The sequence below is a fragment of the Bombina bombina genome, chromosome 1 (assembly GCF_027579735.1).
Source record: "Bombina bombina isolate aBomBom1 chromosome 1, aBomBom1.pri, whole genome shotgun sequence".
Taxonomy (NCBI): Eukaryota; Metazoa; Chordata; class Amphibia; order Anura; family Bombinatoridae; genus Bombina; species Bombina bombina.
Genome location: NC_069499.1, coordinates 272,458,429 through 272,479,646, shown reverse-complemented (window position 1 = coordinate 272,479,646; position 21,218 = coordinate 272,458,429). Strand labels below are relative to the sequence as shown.

Here is a 21,218-nt window from a genome sequence, read left to right as displayed (position 1 = left end):
CGGATCCCCAAAAATGAAAGTTTCATAGATAAATGGGTCCATATCAATCAATTGCGAGCGTGTCATCCCAGATCCCAACTACAAGTCATAGAGGGAGAATGAAGTGTCATATCCCCAAATGAACTAAAGACATACTGTAGTTTAAAGGTGCCCAACTGATAAACATGAAGGCTCAAAATAACAAACTTTCTACATAAGAGACTGTCTATGAGATATACGGTTGATCCTCATCAAATACCACTGACTTTAAGCCAATTCAAATACATGTGTCCTACATCTATTTGAAGTTGGAAGGGGGATTTATGTCAGAGTATATGAATATTATGATGAATATTACATATGTATACATATATATGTATATTTTATACACTGTATATGTTAGATGAGACCTCAGGATTAATTGAACATGAGTTTGTTTAACACCACAGGGGGTCCCAACCCCCTTACCAGATGGGTTAGCTGGATGAATACACGTTTATCAGGATTGAAAATCAGCATAGCTTTTGAAGTACCACCTCCTATGGTGTAAAACACACAAACATTTTTTTTTCCTACTCAATTGACTATATATGCAGAGTTTTATAACTCCCAAAACATTTGGTGAGAGAAAAGAATGTGTTCAAGGACCCCTCTGGAATTTGTCACCTAAGTTTTGTGTGTTGCAAATACACAGATAGGGGGAAGGTGACACAGATAGAGTTGGATGCATTTTGCAAGGGGAACAATACCAGTTTTCCATGTATGTTTGGAATGATTCATGATATATATATATATTAAAATTAAGCACATTGTATTAGGTGGATGATTGCTGCAGGGGATATTTATATAGGAAATAAATTCAGAATTAGTATAGATTGAATGACCATTTTGGTAATCCCTTATTTGAAGTGCATATATATATATATATATATATATATGTTTTGAAAACACAAAAGATCTTACTTAGCCTCTGTGTTTTTAAGAATATAAATAAATACTTATGGACCATACACATACTAATGATTGGATCATCTCTAATAATTATTTCTATTTTTATTGCAGACAACCATTGGTCATGAGCATCAATCTTAGAAAGAGACGGAATGCCGCATGAAATGAATTAAGTCATATCATATAAACATACAAATAAATGTTTATAAAGTTTCACATACATCTTTTAAAATAAAGTGAGATGAAAATATGGAAGTTACTTTGATGTGATATGACTATGAGATATATATTTGATGTGATATAACTATGAAATATAAGTTATTTTAATATAATGTTAGATATGTGATGTTTCATATCAAAATGATCAGAAAATTCATTAAGATATAACTTATCCAAAACAAATATTATGAATAGTTGTCGCAGTAAATTATGATAAAATTAATAACCATTTCATAGAAATACTGACTTAAGTTGTTTCAAATGTTGCTGTGGCTGTTTGTGCTGCCACCTGGTGTTATGTTGCGAGAACTACAGCCAGAAGGTTCTCTCTGGCTGTTAAAAATGAAATTTCCAAGGGCCAATCCGATTTAGACTTCCCAGATAACCAATGGGAAGGTCAGCTCCCGCAGGGCCACCCACAATTTACCAGTGATGGGAAAACCAAATAAAAAGTGAATGCAATGGAGAGAAAGGGACAGATTTTGCTGACTTGAATGATACATTGCTGGGCGTCCAAAATACACTCATTCTAAACAAGCTAATCTACCTTCTTCTCATTGATTGCGATATACACTTATTGGTGATCTGAGGTAAAATAATTCCTACCAAGGAATAATCGGATATCGACTGCTTTTTACTTTGGTAACGTATTCAAGGTTTTGTAAGATAAGTTATATGCATAGTTAATTTGTATTTAATAGATTTAAAGAAACAGTGTGTTTTAGTTAGCATTTCACAGCCTATATATATATTGTTTAAATCTGTGTCTGATTGGCTAAGTAACTCATCTATACAAGTTCTGATATTGTCAGTTAATTTTGTATTAGGATAAATTGCAATTAAATAGCAGAATATATATTATCCTATTGTTTTATAAACACTGTTTAGAATTGTATTGCTTGGATGTTAAAGGTTTTTAGTCCCATTGTGTTAAATAATTAAAAGGCTGAATTGTGAAGGTATATTTTTCTGGGTTTTGTAAGAAGGATAGCATATCTTAAGAGTTGGTTTTAACGCATATAAATTTTGTTTCATTTCCTTTTATTGCAAATATACTTCAATATGTTTATGGATATTAACTAAATAAAAGAATTCAGGTATTTATATTAATTGTATGGTCTAGTAGATGCATGGTTAAGTAGGGTTTCTATTTTTTTTTATTTTATTGTGTTTGCAACCCTGCCATAAACTTATATATTATTTGGATAGCACTACTAAGATTTTCATAAATATACTGACAGACTCACAGTCCTCTGGCTATAAAAGAAGTATCTCGAATACTGGTATGGGCGGAATCCAGCTCCTGTCTAATCTCTGCGGTTCATATCCCAGGTATTGACAATTGGAAAGCGGATTATCTCAGTCGCCAAACGTTACATCCGGGCGAGTGGTCTCTTTACCCAGAGGTGTTTCTTCAGATTGTTCAAATGTGGGGACTTCCAGAAATAGATCTGATGGCTTCTCATCTAAACAAGAAACTTCCCAGGTATCTGTCCAGATCCAGGGATCCTCAGGCGGAAGCAGTGGATGCATTGTCACTTCCTTGGAAGTATCATCCTGCCTATATCTTTCCCCCTCTAGTTCTTCTTCCAAGAGTAATCTCCAAGATTCTGAAGGAATGCTCGTTTTTTCTGCTGGTGGCTCCAGCATGGTCTCACAGGTTTTGGTATACGGATCTTGTCCGCATGGCTTCTTGCCAACCGTGGACTCTTCCGTTAAGACCAGACCTTCTGTCACAAGGTCCTTTTTTACCATCAGGATCTCAAATCCTTAAATTTAAAGGTATGGAGATTGAACGCTTGATTCTTAGTCAAAGAGGTTTCTCTGACTCTGTGATTAATACTATGTTACAGGCTCGTAGATCTGTATCTAGGAAGATATATTATCGAGTCTGGAAGACTTAGATTTCTTGGTGTCTTTCTCATCATTTTTCCTGGCATTCTTTTAGAATTCCGAGAATTTTTCAGTTTCTTCAGGATGGTTTGGATAAAGGTTTGTCTGCAAGTTCCTTGAAAGGACAAATGCTCTTTCTGTTCTTTTTCACAGAAGGATTGCTATTCTTCCTGATATTCATTGTTTTGTACAAGCTTTGGTTCGTATAAAACCTGTTATTAAGTCAATTTCTCCTCCTTGGAGTTTGAATTTGGTTCTGGGGGCTCTTCAAGCTCTTCCGTTTGAACCTATGCATTCACTGGACATTAAATTACTTTCTTGGAAAGGTTTGTTTTCTTTTGGCCATCTTTTCTGCTAGAAGAGTTTCTGAATTATCTGCTCTTTCTTGTGAATCTCCTTTTCTGATTTTCCATCAGGATAAGGCGGTGTTGCGAACTTCTTTTAAATTTTTACCTAAGGTTGTGAATTCTAACAACATTAGTAGAGAAATTGTGGTTCCTTCATTATGTCCTAATCCTAAGAATTCTAAAGAGAGATCATTGCATTCTTTGGATGTAGTTAGAGCTTTGAAATATTATGTTGAAGCTACTAAGAATTTCCGAAAGACTTCTAGTCTATTTGTTATCTTTTCCGGTTCTAGGAAAGGTCAGAAGGCCTCTGCCATTTCTTTGGCATCTTGGTTGAAATCTTTAATTCATCATGCTTATGTCGAGTCAGGTAAATCTCCGCCTCAAAGGATTACAGCTCATTCTACTAGGTCAGTTTCTACTTCCTGGGCGTTTAGGAATGAAGCTTCGATTGATCAGATTTGCAAAGCAGCAACTTGGTCTTCTTTGCATACTTTTACTAAATTCTACCATTTTGATGTGTATTCTTCTTCTGAAGCAGTTTTTGGTAGAAAAATACTTCAGGCAGCTGTTTCAGTTTGATTCTTCTGCTTATAATTTCAGTTTTCTTCATTATAAGATTTAAACTTTATTTTGGGTGTGGATTATTTTTCAGCGGAATTGGCTGTCTTTATTTTATCCCTCCCTCTCTAGTGACTCTTGCGTGGAAGATCCACATCTTGGGTAGTCATTATCCCATACGTCACTAGCTCATGGACTCTTGCTAATTACATGAAAGAAAACATAATTTATGTAAGAACTTACCTGATAAATTCATTTCTTTCATATTAGCAAGAGTCCATGAGGCCCACCCTTTTTTGTGGTGGTTATGATTTTTTTTTATAAAGCACAATTATTCCAATTCCTTGTTTTTTATGCTTTCGCACTTTTTTCTTATCACCCCACTTCTTGGGTATTCGTTAAACTGATTTGTGGGTGTGGTGAGGGGTGTATTTATAGGCATTTTGAGGTTTGGGAAACTTTGCCCCTCCTGGTAGGAATGTATATCCCATACGTCACTAGCTCATGGACTCTTGCTAATATGAAAGAAATTAATTTATCAGGTAAGTTCTTACATAAATTATGTTTTTTTGGTAGCTATTTCCTCGGCTCGTAGAGTCTCTGAGCTATCTGCCTTACAATGTGATTCTCCTTATCTGATTTTTCATACGGATAAGGTAGTCCTGTGTACCAAACCTGGGTTCTTACCTAAGGTGGTATCTAACAAGAATATCAATCAAGAGATTGTTGTTCCATCCTTGTGTTACACAATTTGGACGTGGTCCGTGCTTTAAAGTTTTACTTACAAGCTACTAAAGATTTTCGTCAAACATCTGCTTTGTTTGTTGTCTACTCTGGACAGAGGAGAGGTCAAAAGGCTTCGGCAACCTCTTTTTCTTTTCGACTAAGAAGCTTAATCCGCTTAGCCTATGAGACTGCTGGACAGCAACCTCCTGAAAGGATTACAGCTCATTCCACTAGAGCTGTGGCTTCCACTTGGGCCTTTAAAAATTAGGCTTCTTTTGATCAGATTTGCAAGGCGACGATTTGGTCTTCGCTTCATATTTTTTCAAAATTTTACAAATTTGATACTTTTGCTTCTTCTGAGGCTATATTTGGGAGAGGTTTTACGGGCAGTGGTTCCTTCCATTTAAGTTCCTGCCTTGTCCCTCCCTTCATCCGTGTACTTTAGCTTTGGTATTGGTATCCCACAAGTAATGGATGATCCGTGGACTGGATACACCTTACAAGAGAAAACACAATTTATGCTTACCTGATAAATTTATTTCTCTTGTGGTGTATCCAGTCCACGGCCCGCCCTGTCATTTTAAGGCAGGTAATTTTTAAATTTAAACTACAGTAACCACTGCACCCTATGGTTCCTCCTTTCTCGGCTTGTTTTCGGTTGAATGACTGGCTATGACAGTTAGGGGAGGAGCTATATTACAGCTCTGCTGTGGGTGTCCTCTTGCAACTTCCTGTTGGGAATGAGAATATCCCACAAGTAATGGATGATCCGTGGACTGGATACACCACAAGAGAAATAAATTTATCAGATAAGCATAAATTGTGTTTTTATAACCTTATATGAAGAATTCTAGGTTACAGATTCTTTCATGATTCAGAAAGAGCATGACATTTTAAGCAACTTTCTAATTTACTCCTATTATCAAATTTTCTTTATTCTCTTGGTATCTTTATTTGAAATCCAAGAATGTAAGTTTAGATGCCGGCCCATTTTTGGTGAACAACCTGGGTTGTTCTTGCTGATTGGTGGATAAATTCATCGACCAATAAAAAAAGTGCTGTCCAGAGTTATGAACCAAGAAAAAAAGCTTAAATGCCTTCTTTTTCAAATAAAGATAGCAAGAGAACGAAGTAAAATTGATAATAGGAGTAAATTAGAAAGTTGCTTAAAATTGCAAAAAAGAAAAAATTTGGAGTTAGTGTCCCTTTAAGTGAAGAAAGCTGAAAAAACTAACTTTCTCAATTACCCTCTACCACTATTAGTTACAGGATATTTGGATCCTCCCCTGCAACAGATCATGCTGTTTTGTGTTTTGTATTATGCATTAAGAAAAAGAAAAATATCAATGGATGACACTTGCACATTTGAAGACCCTACAAACAGAAACATGGAGACAAGTGGTAAAGAATCTTCTTCTTTCAAGGTGCAAATAATTAAGCATTATGGGCTATGTCCTCTAGTATTAAATTCACAGAGTTTTGGTTAGCTAACCTACAGAAAGATCTCATAACATAATTTCATTACAAGCCATGCTGTAGCTACAAATATAGGACATGGGGGTAGCTTATGTAGCCATTAACCACTGGGTATCAGATAATGGCTCTATAAAAAATATATGCATCTTAACCTTTTGAGGCTAACATGCTATTTGGCCAGTGATTTTTCCAAGCTTTATGTGGAAAACTTATATTTCTTCCTCAGCATTACAGAAACAGAAGTAGATAATATTCTTACTACTTTAGACAGCAAATTCAATTTAGCTCCTCAGGATTATCGCTACCCAGTATTTTTGTTTCCACAATGAAACAGGGTTAGTGGTAGAGGCAGGTTACAGACTTCTCTCAAATAAAATCATGAAATTATGCCTGTCCTGACCTCTTCTGTGGGAACTTGGGTTGATTTGTCTAGCTATCTGGGCAGCCTTAATATCAGATGTTTAGGTCAGAAAATACTACCTCCCAGAATTAAAAAAAAATGCTCCAATAAAAAATAAGTTTGTCATGTATCCAATTCCACCCAGACCTATGCAAAAAAGATACTTCTCAATTTCTCTTGCATCTCAAGGCAAAATCAATACAAAGGTTCTACTCAATCATTGAAAAGAAGGGTTCAAGGGATGCTGCTCTAAACAAATGTGTGAACACAAGCTTTAATTTAAAAAAATGTCCCACCTCAATTATATCCAAGTGAAACTGTCTAAAAAAAAATAATAAATAACACAAAAAGAATATTTCTTATTTTATTTTTTGTTTGTTTTTTCATAGCCCTGCTGTGTGGTTACCTGGCTCTTTAACTATGTCTGATAAGCTTCCCTACAAAGTTGCTGACATAAGCCTGGCAGAATGGGGTAGGAAGACAATTGAAATCATTGAGAATGAGATGTCTGGTCTGATGAAGATGAGGGAGTTGTAATCTGAATCCAAGCCACTGAAGGGAGCCAGGATCGCTGGATGTCTGCACATGACCCTCCAGACAGCTGTACTTATTGAGACCCTCACAGCACTTGGAGTAGAGGTGCAGTGGTCCAGCTGCAACATCTTCTCCACACAAGACCATGCAGCAGCAGCTATCGCTAAAACAGGGGTCCCTGTGTATGCCTGGAAGGGAGAAACAGATGAGGAGTATATCTGGTGTATCGAGCAGACACTGTACATTCCAGATGGGAAACCATTGAATATGATCCTTCACACAAAGCACCCGACCTGCTGAAGGGAATTAAAGGGGTATGCGAAGAGAACACCACTGGTATGCACAACTTATACAAAATGAAGGCCAATGACACCCTCAAAGTGCCAGCTATTAATGTCAACGATTACAAAGTTTGATAACCTATATGGTTGACGTGAATTTCTGATTGATGGTATCAAATGAGCTACAGATGTTATGATTGCAGGAAAGGTGGCAGTTGTTGCAGGATATGGCGAAGTTGGGAAAGATTGTGCTCAAGCACCCAGAGCCTTTGGGGCACGTGTTATAGTCACAGAGATTGATCTATTAATGCACGTCAAGCTGCTATGGAAGGTTATGAGGTCACCACCATAGATGAAGCCAGTAAAGAAGGGAATATCTTTGTTACGACCACAGGCTGAGGAGAGACACTTCAAACAAATGAAAGATGACTCAATTGTATATAACATTGGCCATTTTGATGTTGAACTTGATGTGAAATGGTTAAACAAAATTGCAGTTAAAAAATTAACATCAAACCACAGGTGGATCGGTACTTGCTGAATAATGGCAGGCACATTATCCTACTGGCAGAGAGCCGTTTTGTGAATTTAGGGTGTGCAATGGGGCACCCAAGCTTTGTCATGAGCAACTCCTTTACCTATCAGGTGCTTTCTCAGATTGAGTTGAGGACCAATACAGACAAGTATCCTGTGGGTGTTTACTTCCTGCCTAATAAGCTGGATGAGGCTGTGGCAGCTGTCTATCTGAACAAACTGGGCGTCAAGGTTACCAAGCTGTCTGACAAACAGGCCAAGTACCTTGGAATGGAAAAAGAAGGTCCATTCAAACCTGATCACTACAGATACTGAGAGCTCTTGGCTCTGACTTAAAGAAAAATCATCAGGGAGAATACACCTTTGAAAGTTTTCTGACTACTTCTTTGACATTTATTCTTCTATTATTACAATCTGGCTTTTATGTAATTTAAGATGATCAAAAGCCATTTCCTTTGATCTCTGGGTTGTTGTGTGCACTTAAAAAATTGTCTTCACCCTGTGCTTATTTGTCCTTACAGGACAGCTGTGAAAGTCTCCCTAAGGGTGATGGGGGAAACCAGACGTGGACTCCTTGCCCAATGCGCTTAGAAGGATATGGCTGCACCTCACTGACGAGGCCCATAGAAGGCTGAAACGATCATCTGGGGTTGCCGTTTCCCTTGTTCAGAGGAGAATTGCCTGGTATTTTGGGGCTGGACTGACCTTGTTTTGCGGGATCAGAGTGATATACTTCAGGAAAGTTTTCCTCTGTAAAAAGCACAATTGGGCAAAAAGAAGCTACTGCCAGATTATAACCGGGCCATAGAACAAACCGCTAAGCTGTTTTTCATTCCTGGCAGACTGCTTCTCTTTCTGTTTGAATTTGTATTATGACTCTGGAGAAAGTCTCCCTAAGGATTATAGGGGAAACCAGACCTGGACTCCTTGCCCAATGTGCTTAGAAGATGGCTGTACCTCACTGGCAAAGCCCATAGAAGACTGAAACGATTGTCTGGGGTTGCCGCTTCCTTTGTTCAGAGGAGAATTGCCTGGTATTTCAGGGCTGGACTGACCTTGTTAGGTGGGATCAGACTGATATACTTCAGGAAAGTTTTCCTCTGTGAAAAGCACAATTGTGCAAAAAAAATCTACTACCACATGGTAACTGGGCCATTGAACAAGCCACTGAGCTGTTGTTCATTCTCTTTCTGTTTGCAGCTGTGAAAACTACCCTAGAACACAAACTATATACTGGTTCCAAAAATTGTTTGTGTGGAATGTTTGATCTTCCATGTGCATTTCTAAGGATATTGTGTAAAATTCTGACATCTGGATTATTTTTGCTTTTTAATTGAAAGTGCCAATAAACTTCCCTTCTAAAGAAAAAAAAAAGAATACTTCTTCTATTGATCTTTTTAATCAATAGTCATAGTATTTCTCAAAAAGAAGCATACCCAATCATAGAATTATCTGTATTCACCAGCTCTAAGCAGTAGCAGACCTACTCAATAGAGGGCACTGGTGCAAAAAAATGTTCTGGACCTCCCAAAGGTAACTCAGTAGTGAGTAATAGTAATAATATTCATGCTGCTCTGTATAATGGATAGATGGAACGATGGTTGGATGGACCTTCAAACTGCTCTAATAAAAGGATCTTCTGCATTAAAATTGTACACATTTTGCACACAACTGTATATATAGGCTTTTTTTTCAATACAAAAAGAAAGCAGCTCAATCCTCCTTTTCCTACAGAGCGCCACAGTTATGGAATGACCTCCCGCAAACTTTCAAACCTTCCCAAGCCTAATATCCTGTAAGAGATCCCTCTCTATATCTCAAAACAGAATGCACCTGTCATGGTTGATTATATATTTCCTACCTGTTCTATGTTAATTTTTGCATATATTGTGTATTATTATTGTTTTTGTATTTTATTGTACCCTATTGTATCAATGCAATGTTTTGTGATCCCAGGACATACTTGAAAACGAGAGAAATCTCAATGTATCCTTCCTGGTAAAATATTTTTATAAATAAATAAAATCACTTGGGCACTGGTGCAACTGCATCTGCTGCAGAAATGGTAGTTCTGCTCCTGTTTCTGAAACATAGTAATCTGTTTGAAAACTTTATACTATAGAATATATATGCAGTATATGTATAATATCCATATCACTGTTACTACTTGTGATGTACATAGCTCACTATAGATTTAGATCTATGTTGTATTCAAGCAGATGTCCATAAATACAGTAACGTCACACAATTTTTCTTTCTGTCACAGGCCTATTATTTTTTTCAATAGACAGAAAACTAACTCATTGGTGTCAAACTAATGCAGTTAGCACAGTAACCACACTGTTGATTCCATATGACGACAGTTCTGTGCAGCTGTACAGGGGAACAGCTTGGCTGGGACAGACTAAAATAGATCAACACATAAATACATGTGGGCATTAGCACTACAGCTCGTGGCTAATAGAAAGTTTCTAAATTCAAGAATAACAATAAAAAAAATCTTAAAAATATGTATTATATAATATATTAATCACAATCTCCCTTTAACAGAATATACAGGAATGTAGAGTACTCAAGGGCAATGTTACTTCATGGGCAGAAGAGACTTCAAAAACTTACACAGTAGCGTTAGCTATACACATTCATAATGCATTCCGTGCTAGATAACTTAAAGACTTTGACTAACTTTCCTTCCAGGACTTGCTATTACATTAGAATTGCATTCTCAGAAAAAAGCAAGTGCTTGATAAACCTCTGTTTTAGTTATTTGTTGCAATCTACAATCTTAGCACTGCTCTCGCAGAGCTCCCAACCATCCTCTATTCTGCTGGGAGTTTGTCATGCACAATTGTCCCGCTTTACCACAATCTGGGGACCGCCCAGCTCTATACGCTGCCAAACCATCTCTGCCTCTGTTTTGCTATAACCCTGCACTTTGGACTCCTTGACTCAGACCACAGCCTCCTGGCCTCAGATGCCTCTGGAAAATGTTGGCAAGATGTTCTAGTTTGCCTTATTTGGTTAACCAACTGCCATAGTGGACAAGGAAAGTAAGATATTAGGGGACATTAAAACTAACCCTTTTCTATAGTATAAAAAGTTCATCAGTTCTTCATAAAAAGTACCTCTTTAGGTGCAACAAATAAAATAATGATCCAAATTCCTATCCATTAGAATTTACTGTGCATAAACTTTGTATTCAGCTCTGGTGGATCTTGGCTTCCTTTTCTATGGTATTACAATACATTAGTTAAGACACTCACATAACAATTTTTTTATTAATATGTAAACTGAATGTCTTTAAAAATATTAATATTTACTTTTTAAAAATGCAACATAGCTCCTAATTAATATTAGCAATTTCAACACCAGAATTTTTATTGTTTTAAAAGATAGATAATCCCTTTATTACCCATTCCCTAGTTTTTCATAACCAACACAGTTATATTAATATACTTTCTACCTCTGTGATTACCTTGTATCTCAGCCTCTGCAAACTGCCCCCTTATTTCAGTTTTTTTGACAGACTTGCATTTTAGCCAATCAGTGCTGACTCCTAGGTAACTCCATGTGCATGAGCACAATGTTATCTATATGACACACATGAACTAACACCCTCAAGTGGTGAAAACTGTCAAAATGTATTCAGAAAAGAGGCAGCCTTCAATGTCTAAGAAATTAGCATATGAACCTCCTAGGTTTAGCTTTCAACTAAGAATACGAAGAGAACAAAGCAAAATTGGTGATAACAGTAAATTGGAAAGTTGTTTAAAATAACATGCCCTATCTGAATCATGAAAGTTTAGTTTGGACTAGACTGTCCCTTTAAACTAGAATTTAAGGTTGTGTTCAGTGTTTGTGAAAATGGAAAATGGCTTCTGCAAAAAACATACATATTAAAAAAAAAGCGGTTAAACATGTTATATATAAATATAAACATTTAAAACTCATGTGAAAAGTGGTACAAAAAGTGTTTTTATGATGGATTAGAATACCACTACAGGGAGTGCAGAATTATTAGGCAAGTTGTATTTTTGAGGATTAATTTTATTATTGAACAACAACCATGTTCTCAATGAACCCAAAAAACTCATTAATATCAAAGCTGAATAGTTTTGGAAGTAGTTTTTAGTTTGTTTTTAGTTTTAGCTATTTTAGGGGGATATATGTGTGTGCAGGTGACTATTACTGTGCATAATTATTAGGCAACTTAACAAAAAACAAATATATACCCATTTCAATTATTTATTTTTATCAGTGAAACCAATATAACATCTCAACATTCACAAATATACATTTCTGACATTCAAAAACAAAACAAAAACAAATCAGTGACCAATATAGCCACCTTTCTTTGCAAGGACACTCAAAAGCCTGCCATCCATGGATTCTGTCAGTGTTTTGATCTGTTCACCATCAACATTGCGTGCAGCAGCAACCACAGCCTCCCAGACACTGTTCAGAGAGGTGTACTGTTTTTCCTCCTTGTAAATCTCACATTTGATGATGGACCACAGGTTCTCAATGGGGTTCAGATCAGGTGAACAAGGAGGCCATGTCATTAGATTTTCTTCTTTTATACCCTTTCTTGCCAGCCACGCTGTGGAGTACTTGGACGCGTGTGATGGAGCATTGTCCTGCATGAAAATCATGTTTTTCTTGAAGAATGCAGACTTCTTCCTGTACCACTGCTTGAAGAAGGTGTCTTCCAGAAACTGGCAGTAGGACTGGGAGTTGAGCTTGACTCCATCCTCAACCCGAAAAGGCCCCACAAGCTCATCTTTGATGATACCAGCCCAAACCAGTACTCCATCTCCACCTTGCTGGCGTCTGAGTCGGACTGGAGCTCTCTGCCCTTTACCAATCCAGCCACGGGCCCATCCATCTGGCCCATCAAGACTCACTCTCATTTCATCAGTCCATAAAACCTTAGAAAAATCAGTCTTGAGATATTTCTTCGCCCAGTCTTGACGTTTCAGCTTGTGTGTCTTGTTCAGTGGTGGTCGTCTTTCAGCCTTTCTTACCTTGGCCATGTCTCTGAGTATTGCACACCTTGTGCTTTTGGGCACTCCAGTGATGTTGCAGCTCTGAAATATGGCCAAACTGGTGGCAAGTGGCATCTTGGCAGCTGTACGCTTGACTTTTCTCAGTTCATGGGCAGTTATTTTGCGCCTTGGTTTTTCCACACGCTTCTTGCGACCCTGTTGACTATTTTGAATGAAACGCTTGATTGTTCGATGATCACGCTTCAGAAGCTTTGCAATTTTAAGAGTGCTGCATCCCTCTGCAAGATATCTCACTATTTTTTGCTTTTCTGAGCCTGTCAAGTCCTTCTTTTGACCCATTTTGCCAAAGGAAAGGAAGTTGCCTAATAATTATGCACACCTGATATAGGGTGTTGATGTCATTAGACCACACCACTTCTCATTACAAAGATGCACATCACCTAATATGCTTAATTGGTAGTAGGCTTTCGAGCCTATACAGCTTGGAGTAAGACAACATGCATAAAGAGGATGATGTGGTCAAAATACTCATTTGCCTAATAATTCTGCACTCCCTGTAGTGAGGGGGTTACAATGCAATGTATTTAACTCCTTCAACAGATTACAAAAGTTTGTATAACTTACTGTTTCAGAGTTTTAATGAAGTTTGTGAAACATTACTTTAAATGACCTTGTCCATCTACTGTACACAACATATGACACAGCCCCTCACTATATGATAAATTAGGAATCCAGTTATATGTTGCATTTACCACCACTGAAACCATTTTCTCTGCCATATTTGCCTATGATCATACCCTGTATTTTATTTTTATCCAGTTGATTGCATTTGAAATACATTTTCTGCCACCTTAACTGTGTGCTGCATACCTTGTGCTCTAATTGAGTATTATATACACATAACATGTCCAGATGCCATGCTATCTAACATAAAATGGAGTCAATGTCACAGTCTGTGTCTTTGTCTGAGCTATAACATTTGTGTTTCCATTGTAGTGAAAATGAAAAAAAAAAACTCCTGTTATACTTTAGACAGTATTACATTTTCACCTAGTATTTATAAGTCCTTGGGACCTTGTATTTAAAAAAAAAAATGTCTGAAAAGAAATATCACCACCTAACAGTGTCAGGGTAATGTGGTAAGAAAGATGAAAATAACAGTAATATTGCATTAGAGAAAAAAACTGCACCTTCTGTTGCCCTGGGCAAAATTACATTTCAATAGATATTTAGAAACAAGGTATTACAATTATTTTCAGTTAGAAAGCAGTACCCTTCTATCTGTAGCAAACTGAGAATGGACTTTCTATTCCCTGAGATACTTCATTTATTGTCAATGCTGGCGTACAGTTCGGCCTCTTTAGCCATTTTATCAAATGTTCGTGTTTTAGTCTCAGCTCGCACCTTCTCTCGGACATTAAAGGAGGCCCTTGCCACAGAACGAGCATTGTCTATCACAGTCTGTTTTTCCCTGAAGATTTGCTCACTACGTTCCAGTTTTTTCTCTATCGACATCAATAGCTCCTGTCGCTTAATGTTTTCACTCTTTTGTACTTTTTGCCAGTTTTCTCTTTGAATCTTCTCTTTTTCCAGTCTGCTCTCTACAGCTTTCCTTGCTTTGTGCTGAACCACTTCTTCAGCCACTTGAGCTGCATGCTGCAGCCTCTTCTCGGCAGTTTTAGACAGTTCCTTTAGATGTTCTCTGCGCTCCCTCTCTCTTTTCTCTGCTGCCTCTCTGGCCTTCTGAATTTGTAATTCTTCCCTTTGGGCTCTGTCCCTTAGCTCTTTCTGTCGCTTCTCAAAAAGCTGCTCCACATTCTCCTGGGCTTTCTGCAGATTCATTTCTAGAGCTTTCTTAAGTCCTTCTTTCTCATACTCCTCTTTGTTGACAAGTTCCTGCAGGAGCACATGGTGTCTAATTTTTTCAGCCTTATTCTGTGCGCTCTTTTGTTTCTGCAATAGTTGGTCCTTCTCTTGTTTTTTGGGCAGATCAGTAATCTTTTTTTCTTTCGATTCTCCCTCATCTTGTGCTAGGCTTTCCTTCATGTTCTCTTCCTTTGATTTCAAGTTGTGTTCCTGCTGGAACTTCTTGTTTTGGTTCAATGAGCTAGCACTTAACATCTCTGAAGACACCCTACTTCTTCTACCTCTTGCTTCAGACTCTAACAACTTGTGACCATGCAAAAAGGACCTGTGTCTTTCTCTGTCTTCTTTTTCCTTTCTTTGCTCAGCATTCCTCCTTTGGGTCTCCCACTGCAAATGAGCCCAATACCGCTGCTCATTACGTATGTTTTCTTCTTGGTGCTTGGCAATCATCAGTGCTGCTATCTTCTTGTCTCTTTGTGGCAGCTCTTGGACTCCTCTCTTCTTTACTTCCTTCACCATCCTTTCCACTTTCTTAGTTGTCTGGGGTGAGTGACTCAGATCACCAAGGCTGAAACTTCGACCCATCAAGTTGTTGACATTGTCAAGTGATTTTGGTCTTACAGTATAGTGTGCTGACTTGTCTCTAGCACTTTCTCCACTGTAAGAAGAGGTTGCAGACCCGGAGGATGTTTTGGTAGATGCTCCATCCTTCATCTTCTGAAGGGAGTCCAGTGAATGGCTCTTTTTCTTTGGTGAAACAGCAGTTGATGGTTCCTTGAAAGCTGGAGAATCACGTGTGAGTGGAGTGTCAGTCTTTTTGGGCCTCCTAGAAACAGACTGGTGGGATTTTTTTGAGTCCCTATATAATGGACTATCACTCCTCTCAACATCCTTGGAGTGTGGATGATTAGTTTTCTGTGTGCGACAGGATGGAAGAGGATTGTTACTTTTAAGGTCTATTGATTCAGAATTTTCATTCACGTGAGAACGTATGGAAGCTGAAGGTTCAGCCCTGGAGGGCCCCTTTGAGGATGTTGGAGATCCCAGGCCACTAGTCAACACCAGAGGAAGGATCCTCCTCTTTTCCTGGCGGATAATTCTCTCTCGCTCCTCCCTGCACAACTGCAACTTTCTCTGACGCTCTATTTCATACACCTCGCACAAGCCAGAAGCCACCCGCATTGATCGGCCTGGGGCTTCCCGTACCAAATCAGATAAGCTGCGAGCCAGCAATTCCACTGGTTTTACCATGCAGCGTGCACAAGCTTCCAGTGAACGGGGACTTGTAAGCACATACCTACTCCCTTCTGCTTCAGGGCATTCAAAGTTATATAGGTCTAGATGTAGCATAGGTGAATTTTCTCTTTGTCTTCCAGAAATCCCAACTGAAACATCTTCTCCACCCGGATCCTCTGCAGGGGCTGCCATTGTCATACCTGTTGGAGCAGAACTCAACATCAGTATATATATATTTATACATATATTTATATATATTGACATTATTATACAATACCATGAATCCAAAACGTATTCTCAAGGAACCCCAAAAGGCACTAACTTGAGAATATTTTTACTAGGGCTGCAACAAATAATCGGTAAGATTGATCAAAAAAATAGTTGTCAAAGAATCTCATTATCAATTAGTTGGTCAGCGATTAGTTGGTTAATTGCACAGCACCAGCTGCTTCAATCCGATGAACTCCTGGTATTGTGCAAACATTTTTATTTATTTATTTTTTTTCTATCCGATTAATCGGATGATTATTGTCCGATTAATCGGATAGATAAAAGATTAAAAAAAAAAATTCCATTTTTTTTGCACAATCTTAGTTGCAGTAGATCATCAGATTAAAGCAGCTGGTGCTGTGCAACTGACCAACTAATCGCTGACCACCTAATGAATAATGAGATTTGTTAACAACTATTTTTATGATCAAACTTACCGATTAGTTGTTGCAGCCCTAATTTTTACAAAAGAATCATGCTGCTTGCTATGGTCTACTACACATAATAATATAAAAATCATAAAGCACAAGAAGACACAGTCATATTATGACACTTATCTAAATAATTGATGAATAATTGATTGATTAATCAAGTGAATAAACAAAGTGAATAAATAATTAACTATTGTTCATTTATTTTTTTCAAATAATAATAATCAGAAATATATAGAAATATAACAATAGCACTAGGGAAAAAAAAAAAAACTTACTGATGACTGTTTTACTGGACTTCCATGCATGCTCAGTTTTGTACATGAGCCACTTGCCAAACTATCTCCCAAAACTGATGGATGCCTGATGCTGACCTGAAACTCAATAAATCCCTTGCTTAACTTTGACTATGGTAGTTAAGGAATACACATTCTCATTGACTATACATGGACTGGAGGATGTCTTATAAGCATGAGTGAAGGGATATATCATAGGTACATGGTACAAAAAGTCAATAAATCAGAAAAATAAACTTGGAATATGAGACAATAGATACCTAAAGAGAACATGAACAATAGGACAATCTCCACACACCAGGAATAGCCTAATTTGTGGTCTTTATAGATGTGCATTCATTTTCATACACATACAAAACGTAATGAATGTTTAGCTATTCTCTTCAAATAACAAATAGCAAAATTACCATCAAATGAATGAATAAACAAAATTATTTTGTGTATTAATTCTTCTTTATGTAAGCAGTAGATTGGACAATTAGAATTGTCCTACTGTTTAGGGACTTAGATTGATTGTTATAGAACCCTCTCAATATGTTACAGAAGACTCTCAATATTAAAGGGACATTGAACCCAAAAAAATTATTTTGTGATTCAGATAGAGCATACAATTTTAAGCAACTTTCTAATTTATTCCTATTATCACATTTTCTTCATTCTCTTGGTATGTTTATTTGAAAAGCAAGAATGCAAGTTTAGATGCCGGCCCATTTTTGGTGAACCTGAGTTGTCCTTGCTGATTGGACAGCACCTTTAAACAAGTGCTGTCCATGGTTCTAAACCAAAAAATTGCTGGCTCCTTAGCTGAGATGCCTTCTTTTCAAATAAAGATAGCAAGAGAACGAAGAAAAAATAATAATAGAAGTAAATTAGAAAGTTGCTTAAAATTACATGCTCTGAGGGGGCGGAGCCAACTGGCAAAGTGAATGGACGTTTCTCTGCAGAGCTCCTCCATATAATATGATATAGAAGCTATAAATCAGCTACCAAGGATGCAGATTGCTCTAAAAAAGCTATTATTTGGGACATTAATTGATACATGATCAGTAAGATTCACTGGACGCAATCCTTCTACTACCCACCTAATGCTGGATCGTATTCTATAGGGGAGGTAGGCCTAAGACGGCAGATAATGAACGCCATGGTTCTAAACTAAGCCCCATGTGCTCTTGGAACTCCGCAGTTCTTTAGGCTGTGGTTTATCGAGGAAGCGGCATATGGAGATGGAGCCCTACTGGCTTGAGATTAATGGCTAGTAAGGGGGGTGAAGGAACAAGTAGCGCGATAATCGTTATTGCTACAGGCGAGATCACAATCCTTGGAGAAGACGGAGGTCTGCTCTAGCACGCAAGAACACACGGAGAATCGCTATACAGATGGATCCCATTGCTTTACTTATAGAACAGTTGTCTATTCGCTTAGATCAACATTATACAGCCTGCATTGACACAATGCATACTGGAGTTGACTTACTCTCCCAAGTCTTGCAAGATCCCAGCTCTGATGCTTCTGCGGCTTGGTGACATACTGTGGGGCCCAGGTGTGGTTTCCGGGCGGCGGACATCATGGATGATTGGCACATACAAGGGAGAGAGTCTGAACCTGGCTTTGATCGCACGGAGGAGGCAGTGGAACTAGCTGAGATACCTCTTACAGCCGGCATTGCAGAGGTGCTAGTGAATGCAGAAGCAGTCCATGTATCTGGAGATACGCAGCAGCCTAGCTAAATAAATAGACAACTCAGTCAGTTAATAACATCCGATGACAACGATACCTACAGTTTACAAGTTAAAGGTGTTGACGACCCCAGCTGGTCGAGACCCTCTGTGGTTCTACCGCTATCCCCAGGGGTTCTGAACGACTCCTTCCCCCTGATTACTCAGTGTGCTGGTACCTCAAAAATAAGATCTGGTGTGGGGTAGATGGGACTTATCATCAATGGGATGTTAGCACTATGCTAGGAATCTGCATATACTTTTTGGGACTCATGCAATGACGGTCTAAGGACCTGAAGCAAAGGGACTACCTACTTCCTAAACATTAGACTATTAGCTCTTTCTCCTGGAGGCTATGGTATAACAAATATACTTTTATATGGTTCAGGTTTTCTACTAAAATCTAGAGGGGAATATTTTTTACTATATGGTTCTGTATGATCCCTACCCTTTACAGTTAACACTTGCTCCTAGTTTTTAGAGGAGGTTATTTTTTTATATTTTTTTTATGTATACTGTGTTGGATCTTTTTCCTGCATCTCTAGTCCGTGTTATGTATTTGCTTTTATTGCAATCCTTACATGAAATGCCTCGCAGGTCAGAATAAAAGTTGCCATTCACCATTCCACACAAGTTATGCTGGGAGGATAATAGAGAGGCTTCTTCTTGGTATATTATGCTAAACAAGTGCAAGTTAGCGGATGTATTTAAAAAATTATGGTATTGTACTTTTTTACTAACCAATGTGTCCTATTAGCTTGTTTGTAGTAGAAATGGTATGTATGTTGATCTTTCATCATCTCTTCTAGGGATAACAGACATATATGAGATGTTAGAATAGTACCCTTATACAGCTACATATTCATACATATACCATTTGGAACCACTGAGAGCTCTCTAGATATATTTTTGGGAAAGATATGAAACATTAAAATATGCAAGGGACCGCAATGTATTTATACTTTTTCTGGAAAGCTTATACCTCCTACACGCACTCAGTTCTTACTTCAGATAAATATCTCAAGCACCCTTCCCTTACTGAGTAAGTAGTAGTAGTAAATTTATTATTTCTTCCTGCTGTTGGTGGTAGTCCAAGTTGCATGTTTACTCAAAGTCCAACGACTAGCACTTTTAAAAGTAGGGAACTATAAGTTTACTAATTTCCTCATAACTTAGCTAAGCATCTAGTTAATATTGATATAATCAAATTATGCTCTCTATATGTCATTATATAGTTTCTACTATTGTACATCACTTCCCCTTCCCACTTTACATATGTTCATTCAGCAGGCCCAAAAGTGGTTATATTTATCACCTCCCCCCCCCCCTCTTATATTCACCCAATTTGGTGAATTCTTCAGCGGTATTAACCCGCTTCGCAATGCAAATTTTTCCCATCAGTACTGTAAGCCCTATTAGGTACAAGAGTTACCTTCTATTTCATGGGAGGAAATTAGTATCCTAAATTGTCCAATGTTGGAACCTCTCAGTTAAGACAGTTTGGTATTGTGTATATAGTACAATTTAAAGTATCATTATATTAGGTGTTACTTCATGATAAAAGAGGTATTTATGTGACTTGTATAAATTAAAAATTGTAAGGTATCATTGCAAAACCAGCAATACTGAAGATCTATGTTGCAATAGAAATGTGGTTTGTCTTAGTAGCCCCAAGAATAGTTGTTTAGGACCTCCACATGATGTATATGTTCCCTCAAGTTTGAGCTTTTATATTTGGAATGTAATAAGATTTAGGAGTTGTATTTTTGAAATGTGGCATGTAAACCTTGTGGTTACTCTTATACTTTATTAGCCAATGGCATCAAACACTTGTCTTCATATTGTGGTGGTCATGTTTATGTGTGCTGGTTATGTATGTTTTATTGCTAAATACCTTAATAAAAAACTTTGATTTAAAAAAAAAAATTAAAAAAAATGACATGCTCTTTCTGAATCACAAAAGAAAAAATTTGGGTTCAGTGTCCCTTTAAGCTTGAAGGCTGGAAAAAAAAACCATGCATTCAGATTTTATGTTCATTTTAGGGATTGCCAGAATTTTTGTGAGCTAGAGTGGTAGGGATATTTAAATGAAGCAAAGGAGCTGAGGAAGAATAGCCAGGTGTAACATATAACACAGATAACATTTTTTCTTAAATAGCTTAGATTTCAGAGAGCTTGGCTATAAAAAAAATGGCACCAGACAAAGGTGCCCCCTTTCTACCTTACTCTTTATGCTTACAATGGTGGTTCAAGCTATGCAAATTAGTAAAAGCGGTAAAATTAGGGGTAACAGTTAGGTTTTAATTAATATAACTTTTCTCTGTATGTTAATGATGTTTTACACTTACATACTGATCCTTGCTCTTCCCTGTTGGCAATGTTGAATTTGAGTTTAAGAAACATCCTAATTTTCTGTTGAATGCTGCCCAAAAGTTAGAACTTATTAATGTAAATATGTCCAAAAAAATAAATAGCATTTATCGATTTAAAACGAATA

The 21,218-nt window shown here is 37.5% G+C and overlaps 1 protein-coding gene and 1 pseudogene across 1 annotated transcript in view; one reads left to right on the top strand and one right to left on the bottom strand.

The window, feature by feature from the left end:
• The first annotated feature begins 6,972 nt into the window (after positions 1–6,972).
• LOC128637272 (adenosylhomocysteinase A-like) lies at positions 6,973–8,216 on the top strand (annotated as a pseudogene).
• Positions 8,217–13,711: 5,495 nt separating this feature from the next.
• CCDC177 (coiled-coil domain containing 177) overlaps positions 13,712–21,218 on the bottom strand; it is a 184,576-nt gene continuing 177,069 nt past the window's right edge. Inside the window, exon 2 of the mRNA XM_053697984.1 lies at positions 13,712–16,209. Coding sequence (XP_053553959.1) covers positions 14,231–16,207 — 1,977 coding nt within the window. The 5' untranslated portion in view covers positions 16,208–16,209 and the 3' untranslated portion in view covers positions 13,712–14,230. The remainder of the gene's footprint in view (positions 16,210–21,218) is intronic.